Here is a 15,521-nt window from a genome sequence, read left to right on the forward strand (position 1 = left end):
TGCTGTGTTGTTGTACTGCTCTGAATTAACCCCCCCCCCCCCCAAAAAAAAAAAAAAATGTATTTTATTTTTTGACTGTGGTTTGAAAGGTATACCCCTGCTATTCTAGGAAGCTTTATTTGTATTTATTTCCCCCTTTCTTTGTCCCTTTTATTTAGTCAATCAGGGGTGTTCATATCTGCTTCTTTTGGTTGTACTCTTATACCCCCCTCCCCCCATTTGTTTATGTTGTTCCTGTTCTCTTCGCACATTTGGCCAATCAGTGATGTTCAACTCTGATTTGTAAACGTAAACTGTTGGTACTAGAGAATTTACCTTGAGATTTAAAGATTTGGTAGCAAGTTGCGAAGCATCATATGTGACTATTCAAAGAGACAGTAGCCTTTAACTTCTGGGTTCAAGCTCGTCTATCATTAATGATTTTAGGACTCCTCCAAAGGAACCAGAGGATAGACATGTAGTGTCTCACTTCAAAATTTTCAGCCATCTAGTCGGAATGATGCAAAAGGAGAACCAATGAGAATTCTGGACCCTACTTTGATATGAGATGCTTCAGACACACATATTGCATAAGAACTTTGTTTTCTCCTCTTCTTGTGTATCAAGCAGTGAGGGATGCTGCACCTCTTCTTGTTTGGTTGAGGTGGGGTGGGCTTAGTTACTTTTTTGCCTTCCTAAAAGTCTTTCTGTGAAAGACTGCCACAAGTATCATAGTTTTCCTTTTCTACATGGAAATGTTGTCCAGTTTTCATGATAATGACAGATTGAAAGAGAAACCCCAATTAAGAACACACATTTAACAAACAACCAACACTTTGAAAGTGTATTTTATATAAATATGTGTATATGTATGTGTAAAATACATGGGGACAGTTGCATACATTTTATGTATATGTCTGAGGAAGTGTGTGGATCGATATGTATACTCGGTGATGCCCTGTTTTTTTTATACATGCCTCATGAATGTTTTTACAAATGACTGAATTTGAGGATATTGTAAAATACAAACATCTGCAAAAAACAAGCTATTAAATCTTTAAAAGAGTAAATAAAAATAAAATGTATATTGGTGTAAAAAAAAAATAATCATACTTTTCATTTTTTAAAATCACAAAGATCTTCTGTAAAATTAAAGGGGTTAGGGCAACTTTCGCTGTTGCCATAGCAATACCTCATGGGTGCTGCCATGACATTAAAGTTTAATAAACTTGATAATTAACGTGTATTTCGACAATGTCCATGTAGAGTGTTTTATACGGTGTACGTGAATCCGCAGAATTATGAACACACATAGGTACATCACGGCCAACGACATGACAGTAAAGGTAACCGTGAAGGTAAAGAAGTCGGTTTTGACCCGGAGAAGAAGAGAGCGAAGCATCCACCGCGGCAGCGTACGTCACGTGACCATCCTGTCTGCTGCTGGTTGAGTGAAGCGTGTTAGCAGGTAACAAAAACATTCATTTTATCACGTTTTTTAACTAACTTGTCTTTATTTCAGTGCATTTAAACGTAATACAGAGTCACATTTGTGCTGAAGTAGCGGGTCGATGTCTTCGTTGTTTCGCTGACGCGCGGTTGTAAGGGATGTCTTTCTGTTGTCTTGTTCCCCGGCGAGTAATGTCGGGATTGTGCTCCGCTACGAGGCCTCTGTCTGTGAAATTAATACTGTTGTGTTTTTAGCTGGATAGCCAGTTGTCTGCATGTCGAATAAACATAATGGGGCAACTGTTATTTGTAATGTATTTGGTGGATCTTTAAATACCTACGCACGTCTAAGCACGCCAGTTTTACTTTGGTTGGCTTCCAACTTGGAACAGATTTAGATAGCATTGTTAGCTAGCTTCATCCCCTCTGCATCGTCTGTTCAGTAGTGTCAGCATTAGCATGGTAGGAGCTAACCCGAGTTCATGCTAGCGAGGACAAAGAGACCCGAGTACCGACAGCACCGATTCGGTCAGGGTTCAAATCAGAAGCAATACAAAGAAAAATCTGATTTGATTTTGGAAGACAGACATGGTGAAATGATCAATAAAATAAGTTACTCTAAAGCCACTGGCTAATGTTAGCATCGGTTCAAAACAACGATAAGCTCGCTTTAGTAACATTATAAATAATTGCTGATAAATTCGCCACAACATGGTAAATTATAATTCAGGGACATATTTTCTTTCAGTTTGTAATATTGATGGATGAGCGTGTAAAGCTGTGCTGAGCGACTGACTGTTGTTTACGACAAAGACCGTCGACGCTTATTAATGTTTATAATTGATTACGATTGATAAATGTATCTATCTGTATAGGTTTTTACAGTCTCTTGACATTTTCAATTAAATCAGATTTTTAAACTCATTGTCTTTTTGCTTTAGCTTTGTTCATTCCAGCAGCCAATGACAGCTCTGTGTTTGCTGACGTCACTCAGTCGCTGTAAGCCCGAGCGCATTGTTCTCATATGTAAAACAAATGGGTCAACAGGGTTACTTGTTATTGTAGTAGCAATGGAGACCACCGTCACAGTTTGACAACCGAACTGCTGTATAAAGTGTTACTCATGACACGGTGATGATGATTCACATTTTAAATGTATGTTCAGGTGGATAAAGCCCTCTCTTTATCGTTTGTCGCTTAATACTAGGTGTAACTAAACAATAGTGCTGTTTATGCTTTATCTGGTAAAACTCAAGCCATGTTCAAAGTGCGTGGAGGTGGGGCTCACTTGTCAAATACTCACAGTAATTCAACTGCCATGGTAGTATAGTGTGTAGGATCCGTGACATGCATGTAAATCTTTGCTGAACTACATAAGAGAGGGGATGTGAGGTCACGCTTTGTAGAGTTTGTTCTGCTTCACACTCTGTGGGCTGTGCTGTTTGGAAAAGGACACTGGGTTGCTCTCCCTCCTTGACCTAGATTTTCAGCAAAGCTGTTCTGTCACCAGGCCAACTCTTACAGCGTCCATAAGGGCAGTATTCATGATTGTGCAATAACACATTTCTGGGATTAAACTTCTTATTTCCTTCCAAGGAAAGTACTGACTCTCTGCTCTTACAGTATTGTGAAGGAAACCAGTATGTGTGTGAGAGAGTTAATAATTGGGGTTTAAGACTTGTTTGGTTGGTGTCACTCATTGTTCCATGTTTGTTGTGTTCTTTGCAGATTTTTTTCTATTTTGTACATACAGAGTTTTGTATATACTGTATATGATGAGCTCGCTGGGCGGCGACAAGGCCCGGGGCCCTCGGGAAAAAGCGCTGCCTGCTGCCCCTCACACATCACAACCACAGAAACAGATACAGGTGAGCCACCGCAACCACACAATCACACAAAAAGGAAACCCTTCTCAGCCACATACACTTTGGAGCATAACACCAGTGTACTGTGCACACTACTTCATTGAAGAACAAAACAGTTGGTCTCATAGTTTCTTACTGAGTAAAAACTGCAGATTATTTTAATATTGATAGCTACTAAATAAATCTCAGTTGGCAGAGGAGGCACCTACATAAATACATGTTTAGATACAAAAACTCTAAAGTGTTACTTACACTTTATGATCAACAGCTCAGCCAATGTACTATGTGAATAACATCACCATTTTTTAAAAACTGTGATCACCCAGGTTATTGGCATTTTACAGGTGTACTCAATTAAGTGGCCACCAAATCTTAGCATAACTGAAGGCCAGCAATTATGAGGTTTATCAAAAATTGGGTGCCAGACTTCCAAGTCTGTCATTGAAAATCTCAGGGCAGGAGTCACACTACTGAGGCAACTCACAAGAGGCAGATGACAGACGTGTCAGAGTTGGCGATACCAGAACTGGTTTTATTTCTGCCACGACTGGAGATTTTGCACGTACGTCATGACTGGTTAAGATAAACGAAACTTGTTGACTTAGGAGGCAACACTGATTGCTCACAGTGGCAGCTAAATAAATGCAGCATAGCATGTCGCCTCCCCGTGTCAGAGCACTTGTTTAAAATGAAAGTGAATTGGGGTCGAGCAACTCTCCAAGTTTCAGTAAATAACTACCACATTAGATGGGCGTGTGTGTATGCCTGCAGTGCTTCTCTTTCATTCTGTCATCGGCTTTGTGCTGTGACTTGTCTCTCTGTCACTTGATAATCTCAGGTAATTGAAGCTCTTGCTTATATAATGATAAACACAATGTATTATCGACCAATCCTTCACAATAAAAATCCCCTTTTATTTTGGAAGGTAAAACCACCAAAAAATGAGTTAGGAGCTCTAACGTGGCCTACTGAGCAGGTCTTCTAAAAAACCCCATCTTTCTCTGGTTTTATAAGCAGAAATGAGTATCAAACCACACAGAAGGTTGGTCGTAGTGCATTAATATAAAAATGAACAACCCTTTATAGAACTGTAATATCCTGACATAATAGAGTTACTGTAGAATGAAAAGAAAATATCTCCCACCGCTCGCTCCAGGTGAATTCTCCCAATAATATCCTACTGTGTTCTCACTGCGACTCTATGCGGGGATAAAATACGGCGTTGTCTGGAGGAGAATCCCAGGTTAAAGTTAGAGTGAAAAGTTGGGCTGGTCACACATGCAGCTCGACATCAGAAGCATCAAGTGCTGCAGAACTCTGTGAGAATCCCCCCCACTGCATCATTGTCAAACATCTCAATAGCAAAAAAACAACAGACCACCCACTATCAGTGTCCACAAGCACCTCTTCATTTAATCTCAAGCAGCACCGAGTCTCTCACCCTCCCATAAACTTGAATTCAGCTGAAACAATGTGTCTGTTGTCTCCTCTCACACACAAACTTCTCTCTCCTCTCACAGAAGCTCTGCTTTTATTCAGTTTTGAGACACATTTAAACTTTGCTCTCTGTGTTACAGGCTACTGCTGAACAGATTCGACTTGCCCAGATGATCTATGACAAGAATGATGCTGACTTTGAGGACAAAGTGAATCAGGTGAGGAAGACTTTTTAGAGACAAGGCGTCCTGTCTTGTGCCAAACCTGTTGTATATTTTGTCATCAGTTCACCTTTTCTGACTGCCAGACATTTTTTATTTGGATTGTGTTTGTTGCTCTGACCAGCTGATGGAAGTGACTGGGAAGAACCAGGATGAGTGCATGGTAGCACTTCATGACTGCAACGAGGATGTTAGTAGAGCCATCAACTTCCTCTTGGAGAGCACCTCTGACATGGTAACTGACACGTGACGGTGTCTGATCTGATTTCCTTTGAACATTTACAAACAGGTGTCCCTTTTATTGTTAACGTTATCAATATGCTGTGAACAGATTTGATGTGCTTGAAGCTATTGTATTTCTGGCTGACATACACAGAGGGTCAGTAGGGGATTTCCCGTAGGTATGAACATGAGTGTCAGTGAGCTCTGTGATTGACTGGCGACTTGTCCGAGTTCTATTGTCAACTCTACTACATTCTTTTAAAGACAGGAGGGCTAGCTATTGGACATGTGAGTCGTTAAATAGCTATATCTCACACACGATGAGGTTAAAAAAAAGCTCAATTATTAGTCCACATATCATTATTATTATTATATATGAACACAAGAGTTTTCACCGACTTTATCTGATGAGCCCTGCTCGAATCATCCCATTTGAACAGAACACATACCTTTTATTATTGTCATGAGCATGTCAAATATGGTGAACTAACACTGTGCCGATTATTTTACTACCCGTCTAAAACGAAGTCAACACACCTTTAACTCGCCACTGTCGATCAACAGGATGTCCATGCAGGCATTATAGCACATCCTCTATCAGTGTTTGTACAGGATGTACTCGGGCCTTATAAACGCAACATAAATAGATGCTTGTTAATGGTTCATTTACTGCGATAAAGTTTCAGCAGATGAGCTGATCACTTAATAAAAGTTGGATAGATACATCTATGAGTTGTACAGACATAGTTGATGTTCAGTGGTTGGTAATTTCTTTAATCTTGATGTGATTCAAGAATGTGTGATTGGCAGCTCTGGTCTGAGTCTTTTTGTTGTTGTTTACTTTGGTTTTAGACCTCCTGGGAGACAGTTGGGAAGAAGAAGCCCCTGGTTAAGGAGGGTCCATCAGAAGGCAAGGAGAACAAAGAGAACAGGGAGAAGAAAGGAGAGAGGGAGGCGAGCAAGGGCCGCGCCGCTGCCATCCGCAAGGGCAAGGGAGCCAGCCGCAGCCGACAGGGTACGGAGTGAAAAGCTGACCATCCGAACCGTCTGCAGCTTCTCAGTATCAACACACACACGCACACAAAGCGAAGAACAATAAAGATAAGAAGCCATATTGGAAACAGTATTGTGGGCTTTGTTTTTACAGGCCGCCCAGAGGAGAACGGCGTTGAGGTGACACCAGTGGACAGAGGGTCTGATCGAGGTCGGAGGGTCAGAGGGGGACGAGGTACAGTAGAAACAGAAGTTCATTTGGTTTTTAGTCCAACTCCCACTTGGGTGGATGTTGACTTTTGTGTGAATATTTCTGCAGGATCTGGAGGTCGAGGCCGAGGCAGAGCACCAGCAGGGAGCCGGTTCTCAGCCCAGGGCATGGGGTATGGTGACAACAACACACATGCAGCACATTCAAGGGACTCTCCCATCAAAAGGTTTGAATGTAGTATCTCATGATGTCCTTGGTCAACAGTTCAAACCCTGTGTGGTGCCCTCAGAAATGATGAAATATGTCCCACATTATTCTCTACCTTGTGTCACAAACCTAAAGGCTTGAAATGCATCTTTTTTTTCTTTTTGGGTCATGGGAGCTCTTCCTCATGAATTGCATAAACAGTAAACAGTGTTACTTCAGTGGCCTGTACTACGAAGCAGGTTTTTCGCTTCAGGGTTTTCTCTCTCATTTATTTTGTGTGTGGGGGATAACGTGCCAGAGAGAAGCCACAGGGTCACCCAATATCACCCAGAGGCCACCGACACCCCAACGAGTTTGAGTGCACAGTGATCTTACCTGGGCTTGAGTTTCCCACACAGGCGATACCTGGGCGGGCCCCGCTAGTACATTTATGGCTGCGCCAAGTATATTTCTGACCTGTAATTTAAATTCATTTATCCGTAAAATTGCTGCATTTGAGAGAGAGAGAGAGAAAGAGAGAGTCCTTTCGACTCCTGTAGAGAGATAAGACGGCAAAACCAAGAGTCCAGAATCACATTCAGATTCAGAGCGAGAGAATGTCCAGTTTGTACTCTAGTAAATGCATCAAAACTGAAGCTTCTTATGGCTTCATATAAAAATGTTAACGTTGAGATGCTGTGCTGGACTCCTAACAGAATATCAAGTGAAGCTTTTCAAAACGCGTGGCGTACTTCTGTGAATAAGTTGAGCAAAGCTGGTTGTTGCAAAAACTAAAAATTAACTTAGAGGGGACAACATGTTTGCTTGAAAAACAACCTAATATTGAAATAAACCTTGTGTGATAAGAGTAAGAAAGAAATCTGTTAGCGTACGCTGGCTTTTCTCTTCACTTTCAGTAGTTCCATACCACCCTGTTTGTTTCTGTCATGGCTGCAGCTGAAACATGACCAACATGCCCACACGACTAACGGCCTCTCTCTCTCTCTCTCTCTCTCTCTCTCTCTCTGTGACCTTCCTCCCTGTCTGTGATTGGTCACATACTGCTCATGCTCACAGAAGCTCTTGTGTTGATTTTATCTTGTTGATAACCAGCTTTGTGCGACCACCTCGTAGTACAGGCCTCATATGTGGGTTATATACCGAGTGTAGGGATTTTCCCCCGTAACACCAAAAAGCCAACATGACCCCTGCAGTGAATTATTCGAGTGTGACTAAACAAATGTCATCTTTAATCCTTCCCAGGACCTTTAATCCTGCAGACTATACCTCAGAGGCTGGTACTGGGACCACACAGAATGAGTCATGGGACACAGTGGCTGACAACAGCACAGATGGGACAGGTAACCTCTTTTCCACTCGCATGTGTCCGAGTGACGCGTGACGCAGACAGTGATGTGTCGCTCTTCGTGTTCTCGACAAATGAAGATAAGCTTCATGCGTCCTGCATCTTGGTTTGTCCTCTAGTTACCTGGAGGAACACTTTGGACGACTGGACAGCTGAGGACTGGAGTGAAGACGTTGGCGTGAGTTGACCAACTGCAGGATAATCCATCTAACAAAGAAAAACACTTTGGTGCACATCTAATATCCTTCGTGTATGTATCGTGTATTCCTGCAGCTCTCGGAGACCAAAGTATTCACATCCTCATGTGCTCCGCCTTCTGAGAATCACATCACACCTGGGAAAAGGTAAGGAACGGTTACAGTCCTTGTATGGGAAAAGAAACTACAGTGTGCTAGTGTACCATCTATGTTAGCACTAAAGATACTCTCGTCGTTTTTGTTTCCTCTGTACGAGCGGCCTGTAACAAACGTTTCTATCTTTTACATTATGTCACTCTGCTCTGGTTATCATACAAATATAAATGTAATACTTTACATTAGCATCTTTTGAGTTTTTTTTTTCAAATCACCCTTTTCTTTCTTTGTTAGTCTGGACCTCGTCTCATTGCTGCAGAAGCCTGTGGGTGGAGGAAGAGAGCCACCTTCATCCTCTTCCTCACAGAGTCTGGTCTTCACCAACTCCCACCATCACCACCACCAGCCTCCTCCTCCTCCGCCGCAGCATCAGCAGCCACCTCCAAGTCGCACCGCAACTAGTAGCACAAGCTACGCGCATGCAGCTTTGGTAACAACGGTCGCTTTTGACGCTATCCGCTCTTTTTCCTCACACATCCAAACACATACTCAGATTGATCTCTCCTTATGTTTATGCCAGTCATCAGTTCTGGGAGCTGGTTTTGGGGACTTGGGCCAGGCCAAAAGGACTCAAGCCAGTGCTGGAGCTCAGATACTGGAGCAGCTGAAGGGTCCTGGTTTGGGGCCATTACCTTCATCCCAGGTTGCACCTCCAGCCAGCACCCAAGGAAGCAGCACCACCATTGGCCGACTGCCAGTCCTTGGAGGATCTGTACCTCCACCCTCCACATCTAGCTGGGACATTAAGGCTTCAGAATCCAACTCGCTGTCCTCACAGTTCAGTCGTAAGTCTTCTTTGTATTGTGAGCATGTAATAACCTTACATGTTTGTGTTCATATCTAAAGTCCTTGCCCTGTGTTGTGTCGTGTCTCTGCATGCGAAGGAGAATTTGGCTTGCAGCCTGAGCCGTCTATTGTGCTGAGCCAGCTGGTTCAGAGGCACGCCGCTCCTTCCCTGCCTCTGGCACGACAAGCGAGCCCACCATCCCAACAACAGGCAGCCTCTGTTTCAGCCTCACCTGCTCCGCAGCACGGCAGCACAGCCTCACAGGCAGGCCAGGTGATGTCTGCTGCCGGTGCTAAACCTCCTGCTCCCAGCGCAGGGCTGGACCCTCAAGGCAGCACGACACCGCAGCAGCAACGAGCCGCACTGAAAGGCCAGAAAAGAAGGATACCTCCCACATCGAAGGTAAGGGATGGATACGTTCACACTGTCTGTTAATCGAAAATCGTTCTAACTGAAAGGTTATACAAAGTGACCATCATTGTGAGGCCTGACCTTTTTTTTTTTTTTTATCCTGTATTTCCTCACAGATCCCCTCCACGGCAGTAGAGATGCCAGGCTCAGCTGACATCCCTGGGCTGAAACTCCTGTTCGGGGCTCTAGACTTCGGCTCAGAGTCGGCATTGTCGGAGTTTGGAGTTGTGGATAATTGTGTTAGTGCGGTTTCCAGGGAGTCAACGCCGGCTCCTGTCTCAGCACCAACTGCAACAGGACCGGGGACACAGAGCCAGACAAGCCTGTACTCCAAACCACTCAGGTACTGTCACTGCGGTTTACTGACTTGTTCTTTCTTTAGGTCATGGTATAACAAAAACTGTGGACCCCCCAAGCTAGCTTTTTGGATATATTTTTTAAATTTTTATAGTATTGCAAAATTCACATTTTAATTCTCCAAACCAAATGTGCTCTTACATTTCTATTTTACTTCAGCAGGGAGAACCCAGTTAAAGTAATTACACATGCGCTCTTTAACACACTCTGAATCTTGCAAACCCATGGTCACATTTTAAAGCAGTAGTTCAGACTCTTAAAAAAACACGATGTGATACAAGAGAAGGAAACGTCACTCTCATTTGATGCTCCACATAATTCGTAATCTTTACTAATCGTGTCTCTAACATATCTCCCTGCTGTTGTCTTGCAGTGAGTCGCTGGGCAGCCCTCTGTCCGTCGCCCTGCCTCTCCCCCTCTCCTCGTCCGAGCCAGTATATCACTCCTCCTCCGTGGCATTATCCAGCCTCCCTCCCTCTTCATTAGGGACTGTTGGCTCCAACAATCATCCCTCCTCTTCCTCCACAGTCTCTACCACTTCCTCTTCCATACCCCCTTCGTCTCACTATTCCTCAGTGGGTGGGAGTTACGACGGAGCCATGTCCACTCACACCAGACTAGCCTTTTCCCAGAGCAAAGAGGCTTCAGGGCCAGTCATGGTGAGTAGAGGAGCTGACAGAAAGTCACACACATTGTTTTTTACATTTCAAATATTTTAAATCTTTTCTTTAAAACCTGAGCAGAAACATTTTTTTTTTCTCAACCACCAGAATGGTTTGAATGGTGTAAGGACCTCCGCTGCTCTGGACAGTAAGTAATCGAGGACTTTTTTAAAAGTTTCAACAACCATGTTTCTGTTTAACTACAAATAAAGACCTCTTTTCTTTCTGACCCCTCCCCCAGCTTCTTCAGCGTCCTCCACGCCGAAGCCAGACTCGCCGTCAATGAACATCAGCACAAACGGTGCCTCAGCACCCTCCTCACACTTACCTTCATCCCTGCCTGCACACAGCTCCAGCACACTCTCAAGCCTGGCACAAGACCTGCCCTCAGTCAGCCAGCTCAACTCCCTCAACAGGTGACAGCCGTTGACTGTTGTCTAACTTCAAATCAAAGGAACCTTGAATTTTTTCTTTAAGTCGGCATGCTCATCAGAAAACAGTAGTGTGTCCCTGTGCTAAAAAATTTTCCTTTTGCGTCAAACATCGAAAGTAAATCAAGAAAACAATTACTGTACAAACTGAATGATAATGATGTTAATCCAGTTGCCATATCATCACTCTAAGCTCTCATCTTCCCCCTACAGCCATGTCAGCAGTCACTCATCCGTCTCAGCTCTAGGCTCCAGTTCCCTCACCGTAAGTTTCTGTCTCCTCTTCTAGCAGCACGATCGCTAACCTTCTGTTTTCTAATATGCCACCAAACAGCTGAAACAGTTGGACTAATGTGGTTCAAAGTGTCAAAAAGAACATTTGAAAAAATTTAAAAAAACCTACAGAGCCATACCACCTCGGTTTTCAACGTGTAGTAAAGTCCATGTGATGCATGTATACATGTGGAAGTGCTTTTATGTATAGCACAGTGACATCTGAAAAAGTCTACTTCCCTATTCAACTGATCCCCTTCTTTGTTGCCCGTCTCCAGTACACACATGTTGACAGCAGCAGTGGAAGCTCTCTGGCTCCCTCCTCTGGCTCGTACACATTATCGCAGCCCTCTGCTTCAGCACTCCACTCGACCCACAACAGCAGCAGCAACAGTAGCAGTGGTATCAGCCACCTAGCCAACCTGCCCAACATGGTCAACATGGGCAACATGGGCAACCACATGAGCAGCACAGTCGGTGTTCTCGCTGCCACCGCTGGACTTCACTCTGCCGCTGCCACCAGTGCAGCGCTGGGACTTGGCTCCAATGGAGCTACCTCCACGTCCAATCTTTCTGCACCAAGGACCACACCCCTGCTGTCCTCCTCTGCTGGTACACACATTTTTTGTTTTTAGTGCAAGACCAAAAAGGAAAAAATATTCCAATGTAAGTTAAGAACATCATAGTGATGGTTATTCTCTCATTGTGTTGACAGGTAAAGCTCCTCCTAACCTGTCCCAGGGAGTGCCTCCTCTCCTGCCTAACCAGTACATTATGGGCCCTGGGGGGCTCCTGCCAGCATACCCAGTGAGTAGCCTCTGAGGATTCAGTGGAGTCACTGTAGTGTGCCTGCTTTTCTTTTCAATCTACCGCCGTAAAATGTGATCGTTTTCATTCAATCTATTCATTCCCTTGGTTGGAAGTGGTTTGCAGTATTTTAAGTTCACTGTTCGTGTATCCTGCGTTTCACAGCAAATCTATGGCTACGAGGACCTCCATATGCTCCAGTCAAGACTGCCAATGGTAAACCCCATCAACACTCCTTACTCCAGTTTGTTTTGACTTTGGTTGTATCATGGCTCCCATCCTAATCCTGTACTGTCCCTTCAGCCCTCTTTGCAGGATTACTATGGAATCACATTCCCCGGCCCCACTGCAACTCTCTCGGGCAGAGATGGGAGCCTAACCAATAACCCTTACTCAGGTAAAGCGCGTTCTTATTTAATGAGGTCAGTGCATAGGGAGGGAAAGAGAGAGAGAGTTGTGAAAAACCTTCCTTCACACTGTCTAACTTGATTTCATGCTTGAAATAATGACATTCAGGTGTGCTCACCTTATATTTCCCCTCATTTGTCAAGGTGAAGTCACGAAGTTCGGCAGGAATGACTCCACCTCCCCGGCCCCCCCTACAAGCCTCTCAGCTCCACAGCCTCCCCAGGGTCAGAGCCAAGGACAGAGCCAGGCCCAGCCTCAGCCTCCGCAGGCCCAGCCTCAGCCACAGGGTCAGCCGCAGCACCACAGCAGCCAGCAGGCTTTCCTTCCTCCGGGCTACAGTTACACTGGCCTGCCTTACTACCCAGGGGTCCCCGGTGCTGTACCAAGTGCTGCTGCCTTCCAGTATGGCCACACTATGTTCGTTCCTCCTGGGGGCCCGGGACCAGCCTCGGCCAAGCAGCACAGTATGGGTCTCGGTCTGGGAAACCCCTCTGCTAGCCCCTTCCAGCAGCAGACCCAGCAGCAGCCAAGCGGCTATGGCCAGCACACCTTCAGCTCAGGTTAGTGAAAGCAACGATGAAGTCACAAATGAGCTCAGGGTTTGGGAGAATGGTTTGATTTTAAGATTTAGTACTTCTGTTCAATTTCTCCTGGTGTTAATGTCTCCCCCCTGCAGGGTATGAGGAGCTGACAGCAGGGCCAGCAGGAGTGGACTACAGTAAAGGATACAATTCCTCCTCACAGGCACAAGCCAAATCTGCTGCTTCTGGGCCTGGCAAAGGTACAAAGCAAAATACCACCCTTTCTAATGTCTTTTAAAAATGATTTTTAAACTTAGTCTAATGTGCAAATCTCATTTCTATTGTGTTTTCCAGGCGTCTCTGTGACGTCCAGTAACTCTGGTGTGCCAGACATCAGTGGAAGTGTTTACAATAAGACCCAGGTGAGCCTCCAGCAAGTAATACAAAAAAAAAAAAAAAGCCCTGACTGTTTGAGGAGGTTTTGAGTTTAATTATTCCTTTGCCCACTTTTTGCAGTCTTTTGATAAGCAGGGTTTCCATGCGGGGACCCCTCCTCCCTTCAGCCTGCCCTCAGCACTGGGGGGTCCAGGGCCTCTGAACCCTGGAGCAGCTCCTGGAGGCTATGCACCAGCCCCATTCCTCCACATCCTGCCTCACCAGCAACCACACTCGCAGCTGCTGCACCACCATCTAGCTCAGGATGGACAGGTAGCCCTCGCTGATTATTTACAGGTGCTGAACAAATTTCCCATTTTTTTTAGAATTTCTTTGATCGTTCATATTTGTTTTCATGTTCAGGGTGGTCCGAGCCAGCGTGGCCAGTCAAGCAGCCTGCAACAGAAGAGCCAAGTCAACAAGTCGAGCTACGGCAGCTCTCCCTACTGGGCCAACTGAGAAAGCTACAACTTTGGTGTGTGTGTGTGTGCGCTGTGTGCAAGGACAAACGCAAACACACAGCGCCACACCCACGTATCTGACTGACAGATCATAGAAGGACAAACCATTTTACAACTCAAGCTAAAACACACACACACTACCACCCCCCCTCCCCTTTACTCTGTATATCCCCTTTTCAAATTTATGGCTGTTGTATGTAAAATATATTTATGTATGTATTTATACAGTATATATGTATTGGTAGGACATTAAATGTGGTTTCTGCATTTTGTTTTTTAATTTTGAAGGACATTTTATTTCAACAAAAAAAAATGTGGAAAGACGAGAAAGGTAAATCATGGAGATGAAGTTGGTGAATATACTTGAACACAAGCATCTTGTGATGTGGATTTTTTTGTATGCATACATGAATTGAGAATGATGTACATAAATTCTACACATCATTTTCAACAAAGACCTTTTTTATTTTAGAAGACGCAAGTTTTTGTAACTTTGGTCCCCTGCATCTGTGAATCTTTATATTGAGGGTGACTTCAGTTTATAGCTTGATTTTTATTTTATTTTTTCCGTTTCCCTCCATCTGTCTGTCATTCCTCAACTCTTTATAGTTGGCTGGTTTGACCAGCCAGGCCTTGGATTTTATGTCATTTTAACATTGGTTTAATCCTTGTTGTCCAAATTAAAAGTTATGAACAGTTCTTATGGGTCTGGCATCAATATTTACCACCCACTCTGTTTCTCTGAACTCAGACCCACCAGTTCCATTCACATGCAGTTTGATTTTCATTCATTATCAGCCAGTTTAAATTCCTCTTGCATTTACTCATGGTCATACACTTCTGGGTATTTAAGACAACATAAAACTAATATATCTGACATACCAAGTGACCAAAATATGTTATTGGACAACACGTTTACAACCCCTGTTTTATAGAAGCATTGCTTCAGGCACTGGTAAGTTCTCGCCAATCCAAGTTCAGGTTATATTTGGGTAGCCAAAGCAACATCCAGTGAGGAATGTAAGTATTTGAACAACCCTGCAATTTGTCAAGGTCTCCTATTTAGAAATGAGAAACTGCATTCAAAAAAATTAGGAAATCACGTTGAGTTTTAAATATTTTATTTGCATTTTATTGCTGCATGTAAGTATTTGAAAACCTGAGATAATTAGTTTGAATATTTGGTAAAGAAGCTTTTCTTTGTAATTACAGGGGTCAAACGTTCTTGACCATGTTTGCATTCACTGCAAGAGGGATTTTGGCCCACTCCAAACAGATCGTCTCGAGATCTGTCAGGTTTCAGGGCTGTCGCTGAGCATCACAGGGTTTCAGCTCCTTCTAAAGATTTAGGTCTGGAAGCTGGCGAGGCAACTCCAGAACCTTGATATGCTTCTTACAGAGCCCCTCCTTGGTTCTCCTGGCTGTGTGCTTCGGGTCGTTGTCATGGTGGAAGACCCAGCCACGACCCATCTTCAATGCTCTGACTGAGAGAAGAAGGTTGTTGTTCAAAATCTTGCAATGCATTGCCCCATTCACCCTCTCCTTAATACAGTGCAGTCGTCCTGTCCCCTTCACAGAAAAGCACCCTGAAAGCATGATGTTTCCACCCTCATGCTTCCTCCAAACATGGCAAGTGAAGTTTAGACCAACAAGTTGTATTTTGACCTCATCTGACCACATGACTTT

At 44.1% G+C, this 15,521-nt stretch overlaps 1 protein-coding gene across 4 annotated transcripts; it reads left to right on the plus strand.

The window, feature by feature from the left end:
- The first annotated feature begins 33 nt into the window (after positions 1 to 33).
- On the plus strand, positions 34 to 14,534 carry ubap2a (ubiquitin associated protein 2a). Of its 4 annotated transcripts, none has more exons than XM_079341246.1 (27): positions 34 to 1,447; positions 3,157 to 3,296; positions 4,871 to 4,948; positions 5,076 to 5,186; positions 6,026 to 6,188; positions 6,321 to 6,401; positions 6,486 to 6,603; positions 7,827 to 7,924; positions 8,049 to 8,107; positions 8,203 to 8,273; positions 8,517 to 8,712; positions 8,803 to 9,067; positions 9,167 to 9,471; positions 9,597 to 9,823; positions 10,211 to 10,496; positions 10,608 to 10,647; positions 10,741 to 10,915; positions 11,144 to 11,195; positions 11,482 to 11,815; positions 11,919 to 12,010; positions 12,176 to 12,226; positions 12,314 to 12,407; positions 12,562 to 12,978; positions 13,095 to 13,199; positions 13,294 to 13,361; positions 13,456 to 13,647; positions 13,738 to 14,534. In XM_079341246.1, the coding sequence occupies exons 2-27, from the start codon at positions 3,201 to 3,203 to the stop codon at positions 13,831 to 13,833; spliced, it is 3,870 nt and encodes a 1,289-aa protein (XP_079197372.1). In that variant the 5' UTR covers positions 34 to 1,447; positions 3,157 to 3,200; the 3' UTR covers positions 13,834 to 14,534. The 4 variants fall into 4 exon arrangements, with proteins under 4 accessions (XP_079197372.1, XP_079197373.1, XP_079197370.1 ...); XM_079341247.1 differs by having other exon boundaries at positions 6,486 to 6,549; XM_079341244.1 differs by having other exon boundaries at positions 6,321 to 6,549.
- Positions 14,535 to 15,521: the final 987 nt, after the last annotated feature.

Source organism: Symphodus melops (assembly GCF_947650265.1).
Source record: "Symphodus melops genome assembly, chromosome: 4".
Taxonomy (NCBI): domain Eukaryota; kingdom Metazoa; phylum Chordata; class Actinopteri; order Labriformes; family Labridae; genus Symphodus; species Symphodus melops.

Excerpts from the sequence above, each read along its gene's own strand:
- ubap2a (XM_079341244.1), top strand. The coding sequence starts at position 3,201 with ATGATGAGCTCGCTGGGCGGCGACAAGGCCCGGGGCCCTCGGGAAAAA. Across the intron at positions 11,816-11,918 it reads CCTGCTGTCCTCCTCTGCTG|GTAAAGCTCCTCCTAACCTG; the intron begins GTACACACATTT and ends TTGTGTTGACAG. Across the intron at positions 13,200-13,293 it reads TGCTTCTGGGCCTGGCAAAG|GCGTCTCTGTGACGTCCAGT; the intron begins GTACAAAGCAAA and ends TGTGTTTTCCAG.